Raw genomic sequence first — 17666 nt, 5'->3', positions numbered from 1 at the left:
GTGGGTTTTATTCCAGATTTGCAGTAGGCTCCATAGCATTTCATAGAGATGTCTGGAATAGAATCTCAGAATCGTTTAGCTGGGAAAAAAAACCCTTTACCATCAAGTTCAGCTGTTAATCTAGTTGTTGCCAAGTTCACCAGAAAACAGTGTCCCTCATTCTGCATTTACAGCTTTTATTCTCTGGGATGCATAAAAGTGAAACAGCTAATAATCCTAAAAACCTAATATGTAATAACAGCTACTAAAGTACTGGAAGGAATTAAAAGAAAAAAACAATAAAACTGAAGTACTGTTATGAACAAGTGTTTGAAAAATCACCAGGAAGGGCTACCAGCAAAACACAGATTTAATATTAAGTGACACAGCCACAAAGTTCATTGGCAAGATTCACTCTGCTACTTAGACAGTTAAGGCATGCCAGGCAGAAACAAACAGTAAAGCCAAACAAAGTCCAGGCAAACAAAACAGAAATTAACAGAGAACTGTCTAGAGGGATGTGTGTGTATAGTTAGGGCAATGATAAAAAGGAATAAGGCCTAAAAGCTTAACAGCACTCAAACCTAACAGTACCGTTAACTTCTACCTTAAACCTAACAGTTCTACAGAGGAACAACACTTAACTCACACCTCACTTAACTCAGAACTTTACTGTAACAATTTAACAGAGGAATAACACTTTACAGCATTTAACCTAATTTAGGATTTAACCTTCCTTCCAAGCCTAATTTAGACATCCAAGGTAACAGTGTTTCATCCCAGACACAGTTATGGTCAGCACTTTGCTCCAAAGTGTGGGAACAGGGATGTTATACCATTCAGGCATGAAAAATAATTTCCAAGGCTGTTCATAAAGAAAACAAGAGCTCACTAGACAGCAGGAAGGACACTGGCAGCAGACAGTGTTTCTGATGAGCTCAAGAGGAGCTGAGCCCGGTGCTGTTTGTCAAGGCCAAGGCATCACAAGTATTTCTTAGATGACAGTGTGGCCTGGAAAAGGCGGAGGAGGAGGATGCACCACCACAAGTACTTGAAAGCTTATAATTTGTAGACTGCTTCGACAGGTCCTAAAGAACACAGTGCAAATGGTGTATTCTTCTGGAGTGACTGCTGTCTTTCAAACCATTGCTTCTCAAAGCACACATGCAGTTTTGGTATGGCAAAAGCAAAAAAGTGTCCTCAGGTTTCAGAGCTATGACCCTTTCCTGCTTTACTCAATGCCGTTGTGAGTGTGGGGTTTCTTTGTTAGCACTGAGCAAATAGGACTAAAGCTGGACACTGTTTCACCTAAACGTCAATATTAACAATGTACAATTTATTTTTCATGAGACTTGGTGTTTTTTTCCCCAGATTTGCAATTTGATTTTTTTTTTTAAGTTTAATAAGGGATAAAAAAATTATCCAGCACTGGGGTGCCCTTGGCGTTTGGCCAAAAAAAGCACACTGGCAAAGTCCAGAGTGTGATCTATATACTGTTACATTACCGAGGTACATACATATTCATGGGCTTCGTGCATCATGCAGGCATTCTTGTGAGTTTTTGATGTTTCAGGAACTCTTTGGTTTGTTTTCTTTACACTCAACTTTTCTGCACGACATCCTGTGAGATATGTTTTATTTCTTCTTGTATTCCACATCCTCCGATAAGGGGTTAACAAATTCTTCTACAATTCTTCTCTGGTGCTCTGCTTTGTCACTGTTTTCTTAGCTCTTGGAGAGATCGGACAGCAAATGTGGGAATCAACATAGTTGTTTCCCACCATTCTTTCAATCACACAGAAGCATTATTTCGTGCTTTTTTGCTAAGGCCTACAATATAATGCATTCACCACACCACTATTTCTATAAACTTCACGGTACGTACTTCAACTAATAGATTATGTCATACTAATGAACGGCTAAATAGTATTATACTTTGTATTGTATCCGAATATTTATAGTCAATACCAGCGTGCGAAAGCTAATACATGAAGGCGAAAGCCAGTATGATATTGTGGTGTTTCCCAGAAGGAATCTGCACGCAGTACCGCAGGGCAGCAGCATTCCCGCAGGGCAGCAGCATCCCCGCAGCCGCAGGGTGGGCGCGGTCCTTGCCCGGCTCGATCCTTGCCCGGCTCGCTCCCCACGTGGCGGAGCCGCGGCCCTGCCGCTTCCTGCGGGGCGGAGCCGGGCCGAGCCCGGACAGCGGGGCCATGGCGGGCCGGAACCCGGGCACCGAGCTGGGTAAGGGCATTCCCGGGGCCGGGCATCCCCCGGGCATCCCCCGAGCATCCCCCGTGCGCGCTGCCCGGCCCAGCCTCTTCCCGGCACTGCGGAGCCTCGGCTCCTCTGAAAAGCCGAAACAGGAGCAGCACTGCGATTCCCGAGGGTGTTCTGACGTGTAACCGGGAGGAGGGTTTGGCAGTGCGGGTTAAACGCGAGTGCAGTGTCGCGGATGGATTTGGTTTGAGTTGTGAGCAGGGTCAGAGGTTGTAGGGCATGGCAAAGCTGGTTCTCTCCTGCACGCCATTCTGTCCAGTCCTTCCTCCTCTCTTTCTCACTAAGAGATGAAAAACACTTAACCCGGTCTCTGATTTGCAAACTCGAGACTCCGCCTCTTCTGCTCGTTCTTTCGCTGCCTTTGCCCTTTCTCCTCTTTGCTGGGGAAGGGGAAGGTGCTGCAGCTTCCTCAGCAAAACCCAGCTGCAGCAGTGGGATGAGTTAGAGCAGTGACACTTCCTGCCGTGTGCCTCTAAGGTGCGAATGACAGTTTGGTCATTGTGAGTCGGTGGACAGTGAAGCAGAGGAGACGCAGGGTGTCACGGGAGAGGGGGAGCAAAGGCCAGCTGGTGTGGAACAGGCAGGACTCAAAGTTGGCATGAGCAGAGTTCAGGACATTGAGGGATCATATGCCTGTCAGTAGGACAAGCACAGACACTCTTTACAGAGCCAGCATGCAGTTTAAATGATTAGCCTGTGGATGGACAAGTGAGAGCTGTGTTCCCATTCACTGAAATCGTGGAAATGTTGCAGCTTTCAAAATTGCTCTCTGATGTCCGTGTTCATGGGCTGCTTGTAGGGACAGGTGAGTTTCATTGCAGCCATGTGAAGAGCTGAAACAAACACGAATAAAGTACTGACAAAACAAGTCTGTTAGGAAAATCAGCTAGCACAAAAGTCTGCACATGCACTCCAGTTGCTTTAAACTAAGGGTGTGCCATGCTTTTTCTTAATAAATTCAAGCTTAAAATTAGTTGATATGTGGGGAATCCAGAAACTTGAAGGTGAGGTCAGCTCAGTTCTGATCCTTGTTGCCATCCCTTCCCCATGATCTTTGTTTAAAACAGTTGTGGTCAAAACGAGCTGGGTTAGATGTTCAGGACAGGTGTAGGAAAGGGAATGGTGTGGCTGTGACCATGTTTAACTCTACCATCTGCCTTATGCTGGCTGCTTTAAAGAGAGAATGGCAGCTCCCTGCCCTTTGCTCTCCACTAAATCTGTATTTGAAACAGAGCGGCATACTTAATACAGCACTTATCAGATCTTAGCAGTACTCAGAAAGAACAGGGTAAACCCTTACCTTTGTCTGTCATGGTTGCTAGCAATACTCACTGCTCCTGTGACTTAGGCACTTCAGCTTTTGAAGGTTTCACAACCCTGTTCCAGCAGCTTTGACACTAATTCAGGTGATTTGCCCTGTTTCCCACACAGCTCTGTGTAGAATTATACTTTTCTAACAGGGACATCTAGTGGTAAAATATATTTTACCTTAAAAATTAATGTTTGTGTCCTTTTCTGTATCTGCTGTTTCTATGCTTGTGATGTAATGTCATTATTGAAGCATTATTGATGTTGTCTTTAGAGAGGATGTATTTGTTTATCTCTGACAAGCCAAACTCTTCACAAATCACGGCATGCAGTGCTTTCCTGTGTGATTTAAAAAAAAAAAAGATATTTTTGTAAAATTCCTTGATTCTTCCCTCCTTATCTCCTTCTCTCATACCCATCACTGCACCTTAATGAAAGAAAGTGTTTCCTTGGAATTAAGAAAAGGTGCTTGTTACACAGATGAAGAGACTTTGATGTGCACACTCAGAGGCTCTCCAGCCTCATACACTGATACATTTGCCATCCAAAAGTCACATAAAGAAGCTGGACAAGGAGCCTTCCCTTCCCTTCCCTTCCCTTCCCTTCCCTTCCCTTCCCTTCCCTTCCCTTCCCTTCCCTTCCCTTCCCTTCCCTTCCCTTCCCTTCCCTTCCCTTCCCTTCCCTTCCCTTCCCTTCCCTTCCCTTCCCTTCCCTTCCCTTCCCTTCCCTTCCCTTCCCTTCCCTTCCCTTCCCTTCCCTTCCCTTCCCTTCCCTTCCCTTCCCTTCCCTTCCCTTCCCTTCCCTTCCCTTCCCTTGTATATGTATGCATTTTGAGTAACAAGTAATTAATTGCAGTTGTTTTGCAGTGTTCTTGGATTCAAAAAAAACCCCCATTATCTATCTGTGTTGCTCAGACCTTCTAGTTGAATACATTCATTATGTTTCAATTGATATTTTTAATTATAGTTGGTATTTCTGAGCCTTCTACGTGTGAGAGCTAGCCTGGTGGTAAGTGGCATTTGGATAATGAAGTGTTACATCCTTTTTCAAGACAGCATAATTCTGTTCTAATATATTAATAGTTGGTTTTAGCTCTGGCTCTTCACTGTTATAACACCTTTTGAATTTGCTGGGTAATTTTAATAAAATTTGAAGGATAAGTAGATGTCTTGGAAATAAGTAAGGCACTGGGTGGAGTGACCAAACCAGTTCTTTTGTTGAGGGAAAAGCAGGTACAGATCAGCAATTACATTAATTAATTGCAACTATTTTATTTTGGCCTTTATGCAAGCACCAGAGTCCTGTTTTACTCGTGGTTGTAAGGACCATGTGAGGACAGCTGGGTTTTTGGGGTGAGGAGATGTCTCAAGCCAGGGAAGAAGAGAGGGACCAAGAGGACTTGGACCTGCAGGACCTGCTGCTATTGTGCATCTCCCTTCCTGAGGAAAGGCTTGCCAGTGGTTTCCAAAGTGCTTTGGAGGAAGATGCCATGATCATTTTGTGTGATCCATGTGGGATTTCACTGATGGCACGAGCCAGCAGAGCTGATTTCTGGTTCAGGGCTCATGCTTTGATGTCCTGCTCTGAGTACCTGGATGCTGATAACTTGGAGACTGAATTTCTGCCACATAAAGGAAGACCCACATGAAATTAAGGATCTGTTGGTCCATATCAAGCGTCACTATGGAAAAAGAGCTGTGACTTCTGTCTTGACAAAGCTGGATAACCCCCAAATCTCTGAACAGCTTACATGGTGAGACAAGTGTAACAAGACCTGATCCCAAAGCCTTTTCTCTCCTTTCTGTGCCTCTGCTCAGCCCTGTGTGGCCAGCTGGGGTCAGCCTGTGGCAGGCTGAGCTCCTTATTTCTCCAGGAAGGCTCAGGACATGGTTCTTCTCCCAAAATAACAGCTTTCATCACTTCCCTTCCCCGTTTTATCGTGTGCTCAGGGTAGGAGAGGAGCACACATGCTGTCCCTGGCACACAACATGAAATAACCAGTTGAGGGGGGCAGCTTCTTTTGGGAACAGTGCTGCCTTAAAATGCTTGTGAAACTACTGCCTCAGGCATTCTTGAGCTTTCTGTTTCACCATCTGAAGGGATGCCATCAACACATTTTTTTAAAAGCTTCTGTAAAGCTTAGTCTGTTTCATGAGGAATGTGTTAGGAAGCTTAGATATTTATGTAATTATCCTAATGAAGTGGTTTTATTTATTGTTTTCTGAGGAAATGCTCAGTATTTTTGGATTCATGTTCTTCAAAGAGAGGAGATGAATTTCCTGTTAAGGAATTGAATATGATTTTTTCAAATGTCTTCAGAGAAAAAAGTAAACTAGAAGAGTGATTACAGAATATTGACTAATTAGCTGTAGTGTAACTGCTTTAATTACTTTTATCCCTGAAGCCACATGACTGTGCAGATGACTAGCAGATGACTTATTTAAAAAAAAGAAAAAAAGACGTGTTCACACAGCAAGGTTAATGAGCCTAATTAAATATAGTTTTCCTTAGCCAGATACTAAATCATAAAGCTTGGGGGAGTGAGGGAGGGGGAGAATCCAAAGGCAGTCAGTTCTATTTCAAAAAATGGTTTTATTCTGATATTTAATTTTAAAAAAGCTGGAATTGTGAGTGATTTTTTCTGAATAAAGGCACTTAGATCTAAAGATTTGATGAGACCTCACATGGCAAACTTTGAAAGTCTATTTAGAGACAATTATGCTGAGACATATTTGTTTTCACTTACCCATTGCTTTAATTAATGTAGGAATGGGCTTGAATAAAAGGTCTGTGTTATATGGAAGCCTCCATCTGCTGCTGCATATTACCAGAACCTTTGTCCTTCCTTGCAGTGCCATTTTTATTGCACCATTTTACTGTAGTAAGCTGCATGATGTCTCACATTGAGTTGTACAGAAAGGACGGATTTCTGATTTTTTGCTAAATTATTCCTTCTTTTTTTTTTTTTTTTTTTTTTTTTTTAATTCTCTGTCTGTGTTGTGCACTGTGGTTTGCATTCCCACACTCAAAAAAAAAAACTTTGGAGATCCACATTCTGTGTTCTTTCAGGGACACTTGCATTCCATGCACAAAAGTTAGATATTGGACATTACTGAGTTGCTTTGGGACTAGCCCTGAGTCACAGACAACAGAGGGTAAAATGTGTCAGACAGTGAAAAGGGCTTCAAACAATGGATTTTGTCATATTTGCAAAGAACGTGCAGTCAGCTATTGCTGATCAGCTGATATTTGGTGACTTTCCCAGGGGACTTTGGGCAAGCAAAAGTAGTTGCTCATTTCCACTTCCACTCTCCTTCCACACCCATTATGAATTGTCTTCTTTATTTTTTTTTCCTTTGTCCAAATGGCTTTATATTTGATTATTTCCTTTAAGCTGCTCTAGTGTGCAGGGCTGTACATCCTAAAAAGGTTGCTTAGACCTGAGTCAGGTGGGGTAGATACAACAGCTGTATCAGACTGAATCCTCTACAAACAATGACTAATGAAGAATTAACCTACTCATGGGTGAAATTTGTGTCCTTTCATTTAAATTTTCATCTCAAACTTGCATTTTCCCTAACAGACTGGACACTGTCTTCATATTCTCCCAAAGAATTGTTTTTATAAATAATTTATTAGTTGGTTTTCTTGGTTGTCTTAAAAAATGTAGAAAGAGTAGGTTAGAGCAGACCTACTGAAAGGATCCTTATTAGGGAGGGAGAAGCTGAGTTCCGCATCTAAACTGCTTCCTTTGGTTTTATGGTATTTTCCAAAGGGGCTGAAAGGTCTCCGTGCACCCAGGAGGGTTCAAAAGTTATTATAATAAATGGGATTATGATTAAATGATGCTACCTCAGCACCTGGCACGTAACAGAAGAATCATAGCACAAAGTTTGTGTGTCTCTCCTCTGTTTATTTATTTATGTGTGTTTGTCTCCCTCATGGACTTTGTCAAATATATCCTATGTGCCTACTGATAGGCAAAAAAGGAGGAAAGTTGTAGCCATAGTTTTTGTACCAATTTTGTCTTTATCTACCAGCTTTTTTTTTTTTTTTTAAGTTTGAAACCTCTTTTTTAATCAATATGCTCAAGGGAAATACAATTTAACACTGTAGTAAAGAAGATTCATAGAGTGACATGCTCTTAATAAATTCAGTCACCCAGAATTATTATCTCCTAGTATCTATGCCCATGTCCATATTCTGACTTTAACTGGTAATGATATTCGATGATTGATGTTGGTGATTTGCTGATGATTGGTGGTTAATGGTTGTTGATGTTATTTTCAGAGTGTTTTCATGAAATGCTTATATGGCTGGTCTTTAGAAGAATTATTTATGTTTTGGGATGTGAGAGATTTTAAAGATATTCCAATTTCTTTTTCCTGTGGACTCTCATGAAAAGTTTGTGTTTGCTAATATTAAGAATTACACTCTGGATTTACCATACTAAGCTGAACCCTCAGTTCTCCTTTACCAGTTACCATTTGCTAAGCAGTGGCCAATATTTGGTTCTTCTGGCTCTAGACAGTTTCATTATTTTAGTACATGTGAGCATCTGCTGCTCTTTGGAAATTCTGGAATCTAGAAATAAGTCCCCAGGCAATGGCAGAAGGCTGTTTTGTAGGTTGTTTGTGTTTTGGACTTTTTTTTTTTTTTTTTTCATACTACATATAATAAACTTCTCAGTGCAGGGCTGGCAGCACAGTGTCTCAGTCTCATCAGCACTCAGTTAATTCACTTTTGGTGGCACATGGAACATGCTGTGTGAAATGCCCCGTTCACAGATCGTCCCCTAACAGAAGTTGAGGTTATTTTGGGCTGGTGATAAGTACACAAGCCCTTAGGACATGAAAGCACAAAACTCTCTTCAGAGCTTCCAAATTTTCTACAACGTTTTTCTGAAGTACCACACCATGTATTAAAAGACCACAGAAATAGATAATTTTTTTTTTTTCTTTCTTTGTTTCTCCCCCCAGAACTTGGCTGGATCTCAAAAGTGTATGTGAATCGACCTGCAGTGGTGAGGCATGCAGAACAAATTAAAAAATGGAAAACTGTGAAAGGTAATTGGCAAGTAAGTGCTCTTCTTATGCATTCTGTTCCTGTATTTTTAAAATAGTCACTCTCCCTCTCCAGACTGTAATATTGAATTTTTTTGAAGATACATGTAAACTTAAAAGATGTGCTTGTCCATGTCTTATTTTAGTAATTTGTATTTGATGATGATGGGATGGAATAAGGTGACGCATTTATCCAAACAAGTTAAAAACCTTATAACTCATGACTGGCAAAACTGCAAATGGATTTAAGTCATCTTTATTCATGAGTGGATTAAATTGTATATTACTATCCCTCCACATTTATTCTGTTTCCCAGACAGACTTCTCTGCAGGCTGCCTTCTTATTTTTTAATTTTAAAGCTGTAAGATATGATCATGGTCCCTGTCAAGTTTGACCTACCTGGATGATTTTTCTTTGCTTAAACATTCTCAATGTGTGTGATTTCATTGCTTAACTAGTTTTTTAGCTAAAATTCAAAAATCCTGTCTGGCTGTGGCATTTGGTGGGGAGAAGGAGCCCACTAATGTTAGGGAAACTGATTTTCAGCTGCTGAGATAGGTAAATGGTTGGTTTTTGTCCATTTTAATATAAAAAGACAAACTGTTTCTCCATTCACCAAGCAGCTGTTCTGCAAACAATGCTTGGGATGCTTCCCCTCTGCACACTGGTTATGTGCAAAAGTAGCTGGAAACCTGGGAGCAGGAGGAAGGAGATGATGAAGGATCAATCTTAAGAGTGGAACATAACAGAACAAAGCAATAATAATTTTATTATACTTAATGCTTTAAAAACTTGTTCAAAATAGTTGATATCGTGCAGCCATTGTGGAGTGGCTGAAGCTGTGTTCACAATGAGCTCAGATTTTGGGACTACAGTTTGGGGATAATTTGATGTAGGTGTAAGATGCTACTGGAAGGTGATAGAAAAAAGGTTTCCTGCCTGTTTTTCCTTCCTGAAAGTTTGTGCTTTGTGTTACGATTAAATTTTAAAAATTGAGATAAATGGAGGAGGTTTAGACAATGGCTCAGCATTTCTTTAGAGTTTCTTATGCATAAAAAGTTATTTGATACCAAGTTTATCAGTCCAGTGGCTCTGAGTTGGGGAATAGCACCAGTGAGAAGGTCCAGGTGGTGCTCCATAACCATAGCTGTCCTCAAACACTGTAGGTTCAGTCATGTAAAAGTAAAGTCTTCTTTTGACTGAGGTTACCATGTAAATAACAGAGAGGGCCACAGGCTTTGATTTTAGAGACTCATTGGGAAGAAAGGGATTTAGTACCACTCCCACAGCACAGCTGGAGGACAGATGTTTATTCCTAACACTTCTCCTGTGTAGACACACCAGCACTGCAGCAAGGTTTCACTTTGAGGGGTGTCAGAAGTGAATCTTCTGTGTTTGAACATTGTGACTGCAGGGCAGTCATGTGCAGTTTTCTTAGCAGAGATGATTTTGAACCTGTACTTTTGAATGTATGCAGCATCACAGATTCAAATTCTGTAGCCTGTTTTCTGAAATACCCAATTGAAAAACCTTTTTTAAAACCCTAAAGTTTATACCAGCTTTTGAAACCCCCTGACGACATCTGTCTTGATCACTATGATTCATGTCATAAGAGAGAAGATAAAAATTCCCTCAAACAGAGGATAAAAATATCCAAATAAAAGTAACATAAAACTATATCAAGGGAAAACCCCTTTCCAGGTATTACAGGATGAAAGGAGGAACCAGAAACAGTCAGGTTTAGACTAAGTCAGGCTTAGACTAACAGGGGCCAATGATGGTTCATTACCCCATTGCCACTGCAAACTCTCCCCCTGTACATGTGCCCTGTAAGAGAAGTCAGCTGTGAGTGAAGCCGTCACTGTAAATGAGTGTTTTCTGGAAGACCTTCAACAGATATTTCAAAATAATGTCTTAAGGTCGATTTTTGTTCAGCAAAAAAAGCCCATAAAATTTTTAGTTATGCTTCTGTTCCATTCTTTGATTAATAAGTCTTTTAAAATTCTGAAGCATTTCCATCTAAAGAGTGCTTTAACCTTATGTCACTTAAGTCTTGCTTTTTTTTTTTTTCACCAGAATTACAGATGTTTTTTTATTTCTGATTCACACAAAATGAAATGGATGCTCTCTGTACCATTAGATACTTCTGAAGACATGAACAGATATCTGCCAGCCCTGTCTATCCAAAGCCATTATTTGCTTATCCTCCACGTTACATCCTATACATTTCCCCATTGTCAGAGTGAGAGCCAGGCTTCTGATTCCTGCATCTTCTAAGGCAGTTTGGCTTTGGAAGTGCAAACAGAAATGCTCCATTCCTTGCTTTGTTCCCTTTGCAGGCAGCTTGGCTGCTGAAAGCTGTCACCTGCATAGACCTCACCACCCTCTCAGGCGATGACACTCCTTCAAATGTTCAAAGGCTGTGTTTTAAAGCAAAGCACCCTATCAGAGAGGATCTGCTCAAAGCCTTGGACATGCATGATAAAGGTATGGTAGCTTTTGGTGTGTTTTGTAGAGGAAATGTCTGCATTTCCTCATTATTTTCTCACTTTTCAGAAGGGACGTTGGTCTGCTGATTGAAGTCGTCCACTGATTGAAACCATATACATAAAATATCAAAGATTAGTCTTTTTTTAAACTTGGATTTATGGACTCTTCAGATGACTGAAGTATAACTATGAGGTCAATTATCTGAGTTTGAGAGAAGAGCATTTTAGCTAGAAATGCAGGAGGGCTGCATTCATATAAAGACTTCTCAGTTGCTGCTGGACCCAGTCTGGTTCCACGAGTAAAACAGAGCTTGGCAGTGCAGCTTCTCCTGCAGCAATTTGCTGATCAGGCATGCCCTAAATGTGTGTGTTGGCATTAAACTGTGAGTGTGTCCATAAAAATCCTGGAGTTTTGACTCCTGCTAATGCAGACTTGCTCCCAGGCACATGTGAAAGAACGTGAGGGAGGAAACAGCACGAGAATTACCTGAACCATTTGTGGGATATAACAGACATCCCCGGTGTAGTGCTTAAGATCCCTGTGAGAGCACAGGAGTGGGAGGTGAGGACAATGCACATGTGCTCACGGAGAAAGTGGAATTCTCTGTATGAAAAAAGGAGCTGTGGCTTTTGCAGGTATCACTGTTGGAGCAGTCTGTGTGTATCCTGCAAGAGTCTGTGATGCTGTGAACACCCTCAAGGCTGCTGGTTGTAATATACCAGTGGCTTCAGGTAAGCTTTATTCAAATATATCCCATTAAATAATTTGGTGTTATAAAATACATGGAAAAATCCAGAAGTTTGGACTTGCTTTTGTATCAGGGAGTAAAGTGAAAAGGTAACAGGTGGAAGGAAGGGAATGGAAGGAGGATTTTCTTCTGGTATAGTCTTTTGTTGTCTTTCAACTTCAAGCTTATCAAGGAGTGCCAAGTCTTTTTGCTGGAAGCTCATCAAAGAGATCTTTAAAATATCTCAGTGTTTTTCTCACCTGGACAGAAGAAATTGAGATGAAGTGCTGGACAAGTATCAGTATACACTAAGTAGATGATGATGATGATGATGAAAATTCTAGTAAAGGTTTATTTTTCCTATCATGTTTGGCTTTTAAGTGTAATCATGTGTCAAGGTTTAGTCCAAGCCAGCAACTTTGTGCCACACAGCCCATTTCCAGGATGGAGGGAAAAAGAGAATTGCAAGAGTAAAAGTGAGAAAGTTTGTGGTTTCAGATAAGAGCTGCTTTTTTGTGCACTCCCAAGGAAAGGCCTTGACTCTGTGCTGGCACTACTCTGCAGTTGCCAAAACATCCCTGTAGAACCAGCAGTGGTTCCTGCACACATCCAAAACAGCCCAGCTACAGTGAGGATAACTGTCCCAGCCAGAAGCAGCACATCCTGCAGGCTGACTCCAAGGAAGCTGTGTGCACAGCCACGGGTTGTTGCTGCTGAGCAGCCACAGGTTCAGGACTTTCCAGAATCTCACAGGGTCAGCTCTTCTCCAGTCACCACAGACAGAAAGTCCTGAATGTAGAGGAAGCAAGAAATAGAGAATTATTCAGGTTGGAGGGGAGTCCTGGATGTGATCTGGTCCAGCTCTCTGCTCAAAGCAGGGGCAAACTCTGAAATTAGATCAGGTGTTCAATGCTAAGGCACATGTGAGTATTTTGTTCTTTTGTCATTGTGTAGGGGGAAAATACACACTAAGTGCATTTAAATGTCAGAAAGAAAGACAATCTCTGACAAAGCCATTATTTTTCCATTTCCAAAGTTACCTTTGGGTTTTGTACTTAAACATCATAAACATACTCTTAAATAGAACTCATTGCAAGCAGTTTTTGCTATATTGTGATTTAACCATTAAACAACATTATTATGACTTAAGATACTACTTACTTGGAGGAAATGAAAAACGTGTATATTGCTTCATATCGGAGCTCACTCCTTGTTTGCTCAGTTCTACTGAAAGCAATAGATACTGTGCTTTTACATAGGCTGTTCTGGAAAATACCAAGGCACGTGAAAGATCTTTTCACAAGATGCACTTACCTTGCTGGAGATCATTTTTTGAGGGTAGAACTAATGCTTCTTGTGGATGAAGAGAGAGTAGCATAAGATGTCTGTAGATTTTTTGAATCATGGCAAGCCTTAAAAAAAAGAATAACATTCAAACCTTTTGGTGTATTACTAGTATTTGCAATTTTATGGTCAACTTTAACACATTCCATTCTGCCTGCACCCCTTTCATGCTAGTGGCTGCTGGGTTTCCATCTGGACAAACTCCTCTGGAGACCAAACTGGCTGAAATAAGGCTGGCAGTGGAATATGGTGCCCGAGAGATTGACATTGTCATCAGCAGGAGTCTGGTGCTGACTGGCCAATGGGAAGGTAAGTAAAAAAGTTCTTTTGGCAAGGAACCTAAACCTTTCTATATGCACATGCAGGGTCTGTCTTTGTCTCTTCCCCAAATCTCTCCATCAGACCTTGAAGAATTTGGTGTTTCCCCTCAGAGCAACTGATAATCTGGGGCTCTGAGCAAAATAAAAACTATTTAATCAATTTATGGCAAAGGGTTACATTTTTTGAGAGGAATGCTGTTGGACATTGTGTCAGGCTGCGCAGGCAGAATGACTTTGTGGTTTAAAAATTCAGGTCTATTCCCTCCGTGCCTTTCCAGGATTTTGTGTACAGCATTAAAAAAATAGCAAGTAAAAGCCTAATTATTTGGAGAGTTTTGTTGGAAAGCCCAAGGGGCTGCTAATGTAGATGATACCTTTTTAAATATACGTGTTTCAATTCTTGATGAAAACATGTATTTTAGTTGTTTTCTTTTTCCTGAAAGTTGAGGGTACAAATTGACTGTTCATATTATTATTGATGTTCTGGCATCTGCAGACTACTACTAATTAGTAAGAACAATAATGCTGAAGATGGTTTTTGCTCTAATTGCATCCTTAATGTACTGTGAATGCTTTGCCTTAAGTGCTGACAGTGCTCCTATAACTAATCTCCATGTGAAGGTAGACAAATCATTGTCTTGGAATGAATTTTCCATTTAGCTGTACAATGCAGTGCCATAATATCCTATTTGCTTGGAAGACTTTATAATGGACCCTTGGTACCTGACTTGTTTAAAGAAATAACAGAAATCATGGTAATAGATCATTTTTTCTGGTCTTCATTCAATTAAGAGTTAGAATTGAACCAAAATCCCCACATATTTCTGCACCTGTGATTTCAGGACTGGTTTCCTTACTGTAATATTATGGCCTCTTTTGTAGTATTTGCAGTCTCCATACTTTTGGTGTTAGTTATTTAAGGATTACATGAAGGAGAACTCAGAGGAGAAATCCAGGGATTGGATTCAGAGAGTTTGGATCCTGACTGAAATGAGCTGGACATACATTGTTAGTTTTCTCTGCATGGAAGATTAATTACTCTTTGTGGTTACAAATTACAAGGGAGGAGTACAGCAGTGTTGGATGTGATAGAAACCTGTCAATTTACTAAATAAGTAAATTAGGTGTGGTTTTTAAATTTGATATGCATATTCTTTTATCCAGAGATGAAGTCATGATAAAATTGAAAGCCACCCTTCTTTTGGCATGGCTTATATTTTTTTTCACTGATGGCAGAATTTAAACTCTTTCCAAATGATTCCTTAAGTTTATTCATGAATCTGAATCCATTTGTGACATGTGTTTACATGATCTTGAAAAAAAAAGCTACTTCAGGAACAGAATTTACTTGCCCTAGAGATGCCACAAGGTGAAATATTGCAATATTTAACCTTCCTATTAACAAAAAAAAAAAAGGATTTCATTAGGTGATCCAGATATTTTGGTGAAAATCTGGTGTTCTATCTTCCTGTTTAGCTTTCAAGAGATATGTTACCTGAGTGATTAGGGATAATACAGAATAATCTGTAAAATACTTCTAAGGAACCTAGAAGAGGGATGAAGAAGGATTTTTTAGGCTAAATCCCTACATTACATAAAATTAAGTAGTGCAGTACCTGTGCCTGTGTTTAAGGTACTTCATCAACTAAAGCTGCCTTGCAGTTCTATTATAACATGATAATAGTAGTAGTCATAATAATAATGATGATAATAATGATAATAATATACTTCTATGGGTATTTTCTTATGCTAGCAGTTTTCACAACTTCAGAACTTATTGGAAAAAAAAAATCTAAGTGGTAGAGTGCTTTATCTCACTGTTCATTTTTAGCATTTCTTCTATCCTGTGCAGTAATTGGGGTCACAGCAATAGAATAGTGTTGCTTTGTGATTTGCTTCAAAGGCTTGTTTGGTTATTAAATATTTTAGGGTATGTCCAATTATGTCAAGTTATTTTAAAGCAGTTCTTGAATATTGCTGGAGCTCTTCATGACACTCAGAATCTATTTTCCAGATCTTTGTGAAGTAATTGTTAAGATCTTTTAAATAATGCTGAATATAAAAGGAGTATTATTGGACAGCTAAATTATATGAGAAAATAACATTAAATGAGATATGAGTTTATGAACTTACATAGCTTTTATAACCTTTTAGTTTTAAAGCAATACTACTTTAAAGTAGTTTACTCAGCTATTGTCTGGATTAAACATAAATTATCAATTTAGTACTTCCTTTAGACACAGAATGTGGAGTCTTGATGTAAGGAATGATCAAATTGACCAACAAATTGTTGAAATAGACTGGATCTGTTTCTTATTCTTTTTTCCCCCCATTATCAGTATTTGCTGAAGTTGTGTGGGCGCAGTAATTAATGTTAGTGCTGATTCCACAGCTGTTAGCAAATACCTGGACATGCACACTGTCAGTGGGTTCAGAAGCATTGTTAATCCATCCTTTGCTCTGTGGCAGTTGAATTTTCCTGTAAGAAAAGAGGAAAAAAAGCACAGTTATACTCTGAGAAATTTAAGCATGGCTGCATCCATGGTATAACCTCATTATGAAAAGTGCTTTTCACTCCTGCTGCTTTTTCAGATGTGAGTGTGGAGGCTTTGATCAGGAGTTGGGACCCTATTTTGTGCTACATACTTCACAAACAGCACAGGCAAAACAATCCCTGCTCCAGAGACCTGGAGCAGCCTCCACACATTGTTCAGGAGGATTGTGGCTGGATTTGGCATTTCCATGTGGATCACTGGAGCTGGGCTTGCACAGATGTGGCTGGAGCAGGGCTGAGGGAGTTGTGTTGTGCTGATAGCCTCGTGCTTGTCATGTTGTTAACAAACCTGCCATTAACATGCCAGACACAAGGGGCTCCAGCTCACCACAATCACCTGGATCTTTTTCTAACAGAAATCAAAACATCTTCTCAAGTTCTGCCCCTAACATCAGTCATCATAACTGACTAGATAGAGACACCAAATAAATGGATTTTTTAAAATTGATTTTGCCATCACGTTTTTCCATATTGCACTGTTCCATAAAAAATTAAGCAGTGTGGGTTTTTCCTCCTTTAATATTTTCATTTCCTTTGTAGGAGATCTGGATTATCACCTTCATTTTATGATTTTTAGGACTAATCTATTACACTAAAGTAACAGACCATGTAGATAAACTAGTGCAGATTGCAGCCAGTAGAAATTATCAGGGATATTTGCTTGGGAAATGTATAGGGGAAGGAACATTTTCTTTGCTGTTTTTAATAGCTGCTAAAATTCAATATTATGTACTAAATATTTACAGTGTTAGGAAAATTACTAGAAAGCTTACAACTCTTGTGTTTTATAACATGGAATTAAAACCACATCTACGAAAACATTTCTTTTCCCCCTACAAAATTTGAATTTTTCTGACTTCTATAAATGCATCTAGTAAAAGCAGATCTAAAGTTCATGAAAACTGTCAGGCATCTCAAGTGGTGCAAAGCAGAAGAGTTCCTATGTCACATCCACTTCAAAAGCTAGGTCAGTAGAGCTACTGCCAACTATATTAGTGAGCAGCTGGCTCCAGCAATATTCTATATAGGTTGGCTTGCTTTGGGGGTTTTTTGTGGGTTTATTGGTTTGGGTTTTCTTGCCTTTTTTGCTCTTTTGGTTTTTTTTGGTCTTTTTTTTCCCTGGCTAAGATTTAGACTGCTTTTAGAATGGATAATATTGCTTAATAAGCTGGACAGTACTGGCCATTTGCTGCTCTTTTTTTTAGGAGTCAAAAAGAAAGTCTCTTGCAACCTCTTCATGGTGTTCTTAGCTCATAGTTGAAAATATGTGCAGGGTTTCCTGTGATGGAGTTTTTGAACAAATCTTTGTGCCAGTGGTGCTGTCCAGAGAGGCTGTGTCTGCTGTGGCCGTTGCTGGTGTTCTGCACAGGTCACAGATATTCCTGCATTTGTAGCACCCAGCTTTGATCCTACTGCTGTTCAGCTTTGCGGAGCTGAGTCCTTAAGTGCTGGGTTTTTTGGCAGCATAGCCTGTCCCACAGGAAGCCCAGCACTTCTGGAAACACTGAGTACAGTAATTTCACGAATACAAGCCGCACTGTTTTGACCAAAATTTTGCTCCCATACCGGGAATGCGGCTAATATTCAGGTGCGGCCAATA

At 40.1% G+C, this 17666-nt stretch overlaps 1 protein-coding gene across 1 annotated transcript in view; it reads left to right on the top strand.

The window, feature by feature from the left end:
• The first annotated feature begins 2140 nt into the window (after positions 1-2140).
• The window catches only part of LOC116995457 (deoxyribose-phosphate aldolase-like), a 43318-nt gene continuing 27792 nt past the window's right edge, over positions 2141-17666 (top strand). Inside the window, exons 1-5 of the mRNA XM_033058200.1 lie at positions 2141-2223; positions 8547-8644; positions 10971-11118; positions 11757-11852; positions 13367-13501. Coding sequence (XP_032914091.1) covers positions 2193-2223; positions 8547-8644; positions 10971-11118; positions 11757-11852; positions 13367-13501 — 508 coding nt within the window. The 5' untranslated portion in view covers positions 2141-2192. The remainder of the gene's footprint in view (positions 2224-8546; positions 8645-10970; positions 11119-11756; positions 11853-13366; positions 13502-17666) is intronic.

The sequence above is a fragment of the Catharus ustulatus genome, chromosome 4 (genome assembly GCF_009819885.2).
Source record: "Catharus ustulatus isolate bCatUst1 chromosome 4, bCatUst1.pri.v2, whole genome shotgun sequence".
In the NCBI taxonomy this organism is placed as follows: Eukaryota; Metazoa; Chordata; class Aves; order Passeriformes; family Turdidae; genus Catharus; species Catharus ustulatus.
The sequence above is the reverse complement of the archived record's forward strand: the minus strand, read 5'-3'. Positions and strand labels throughout refer to the sequence as shown.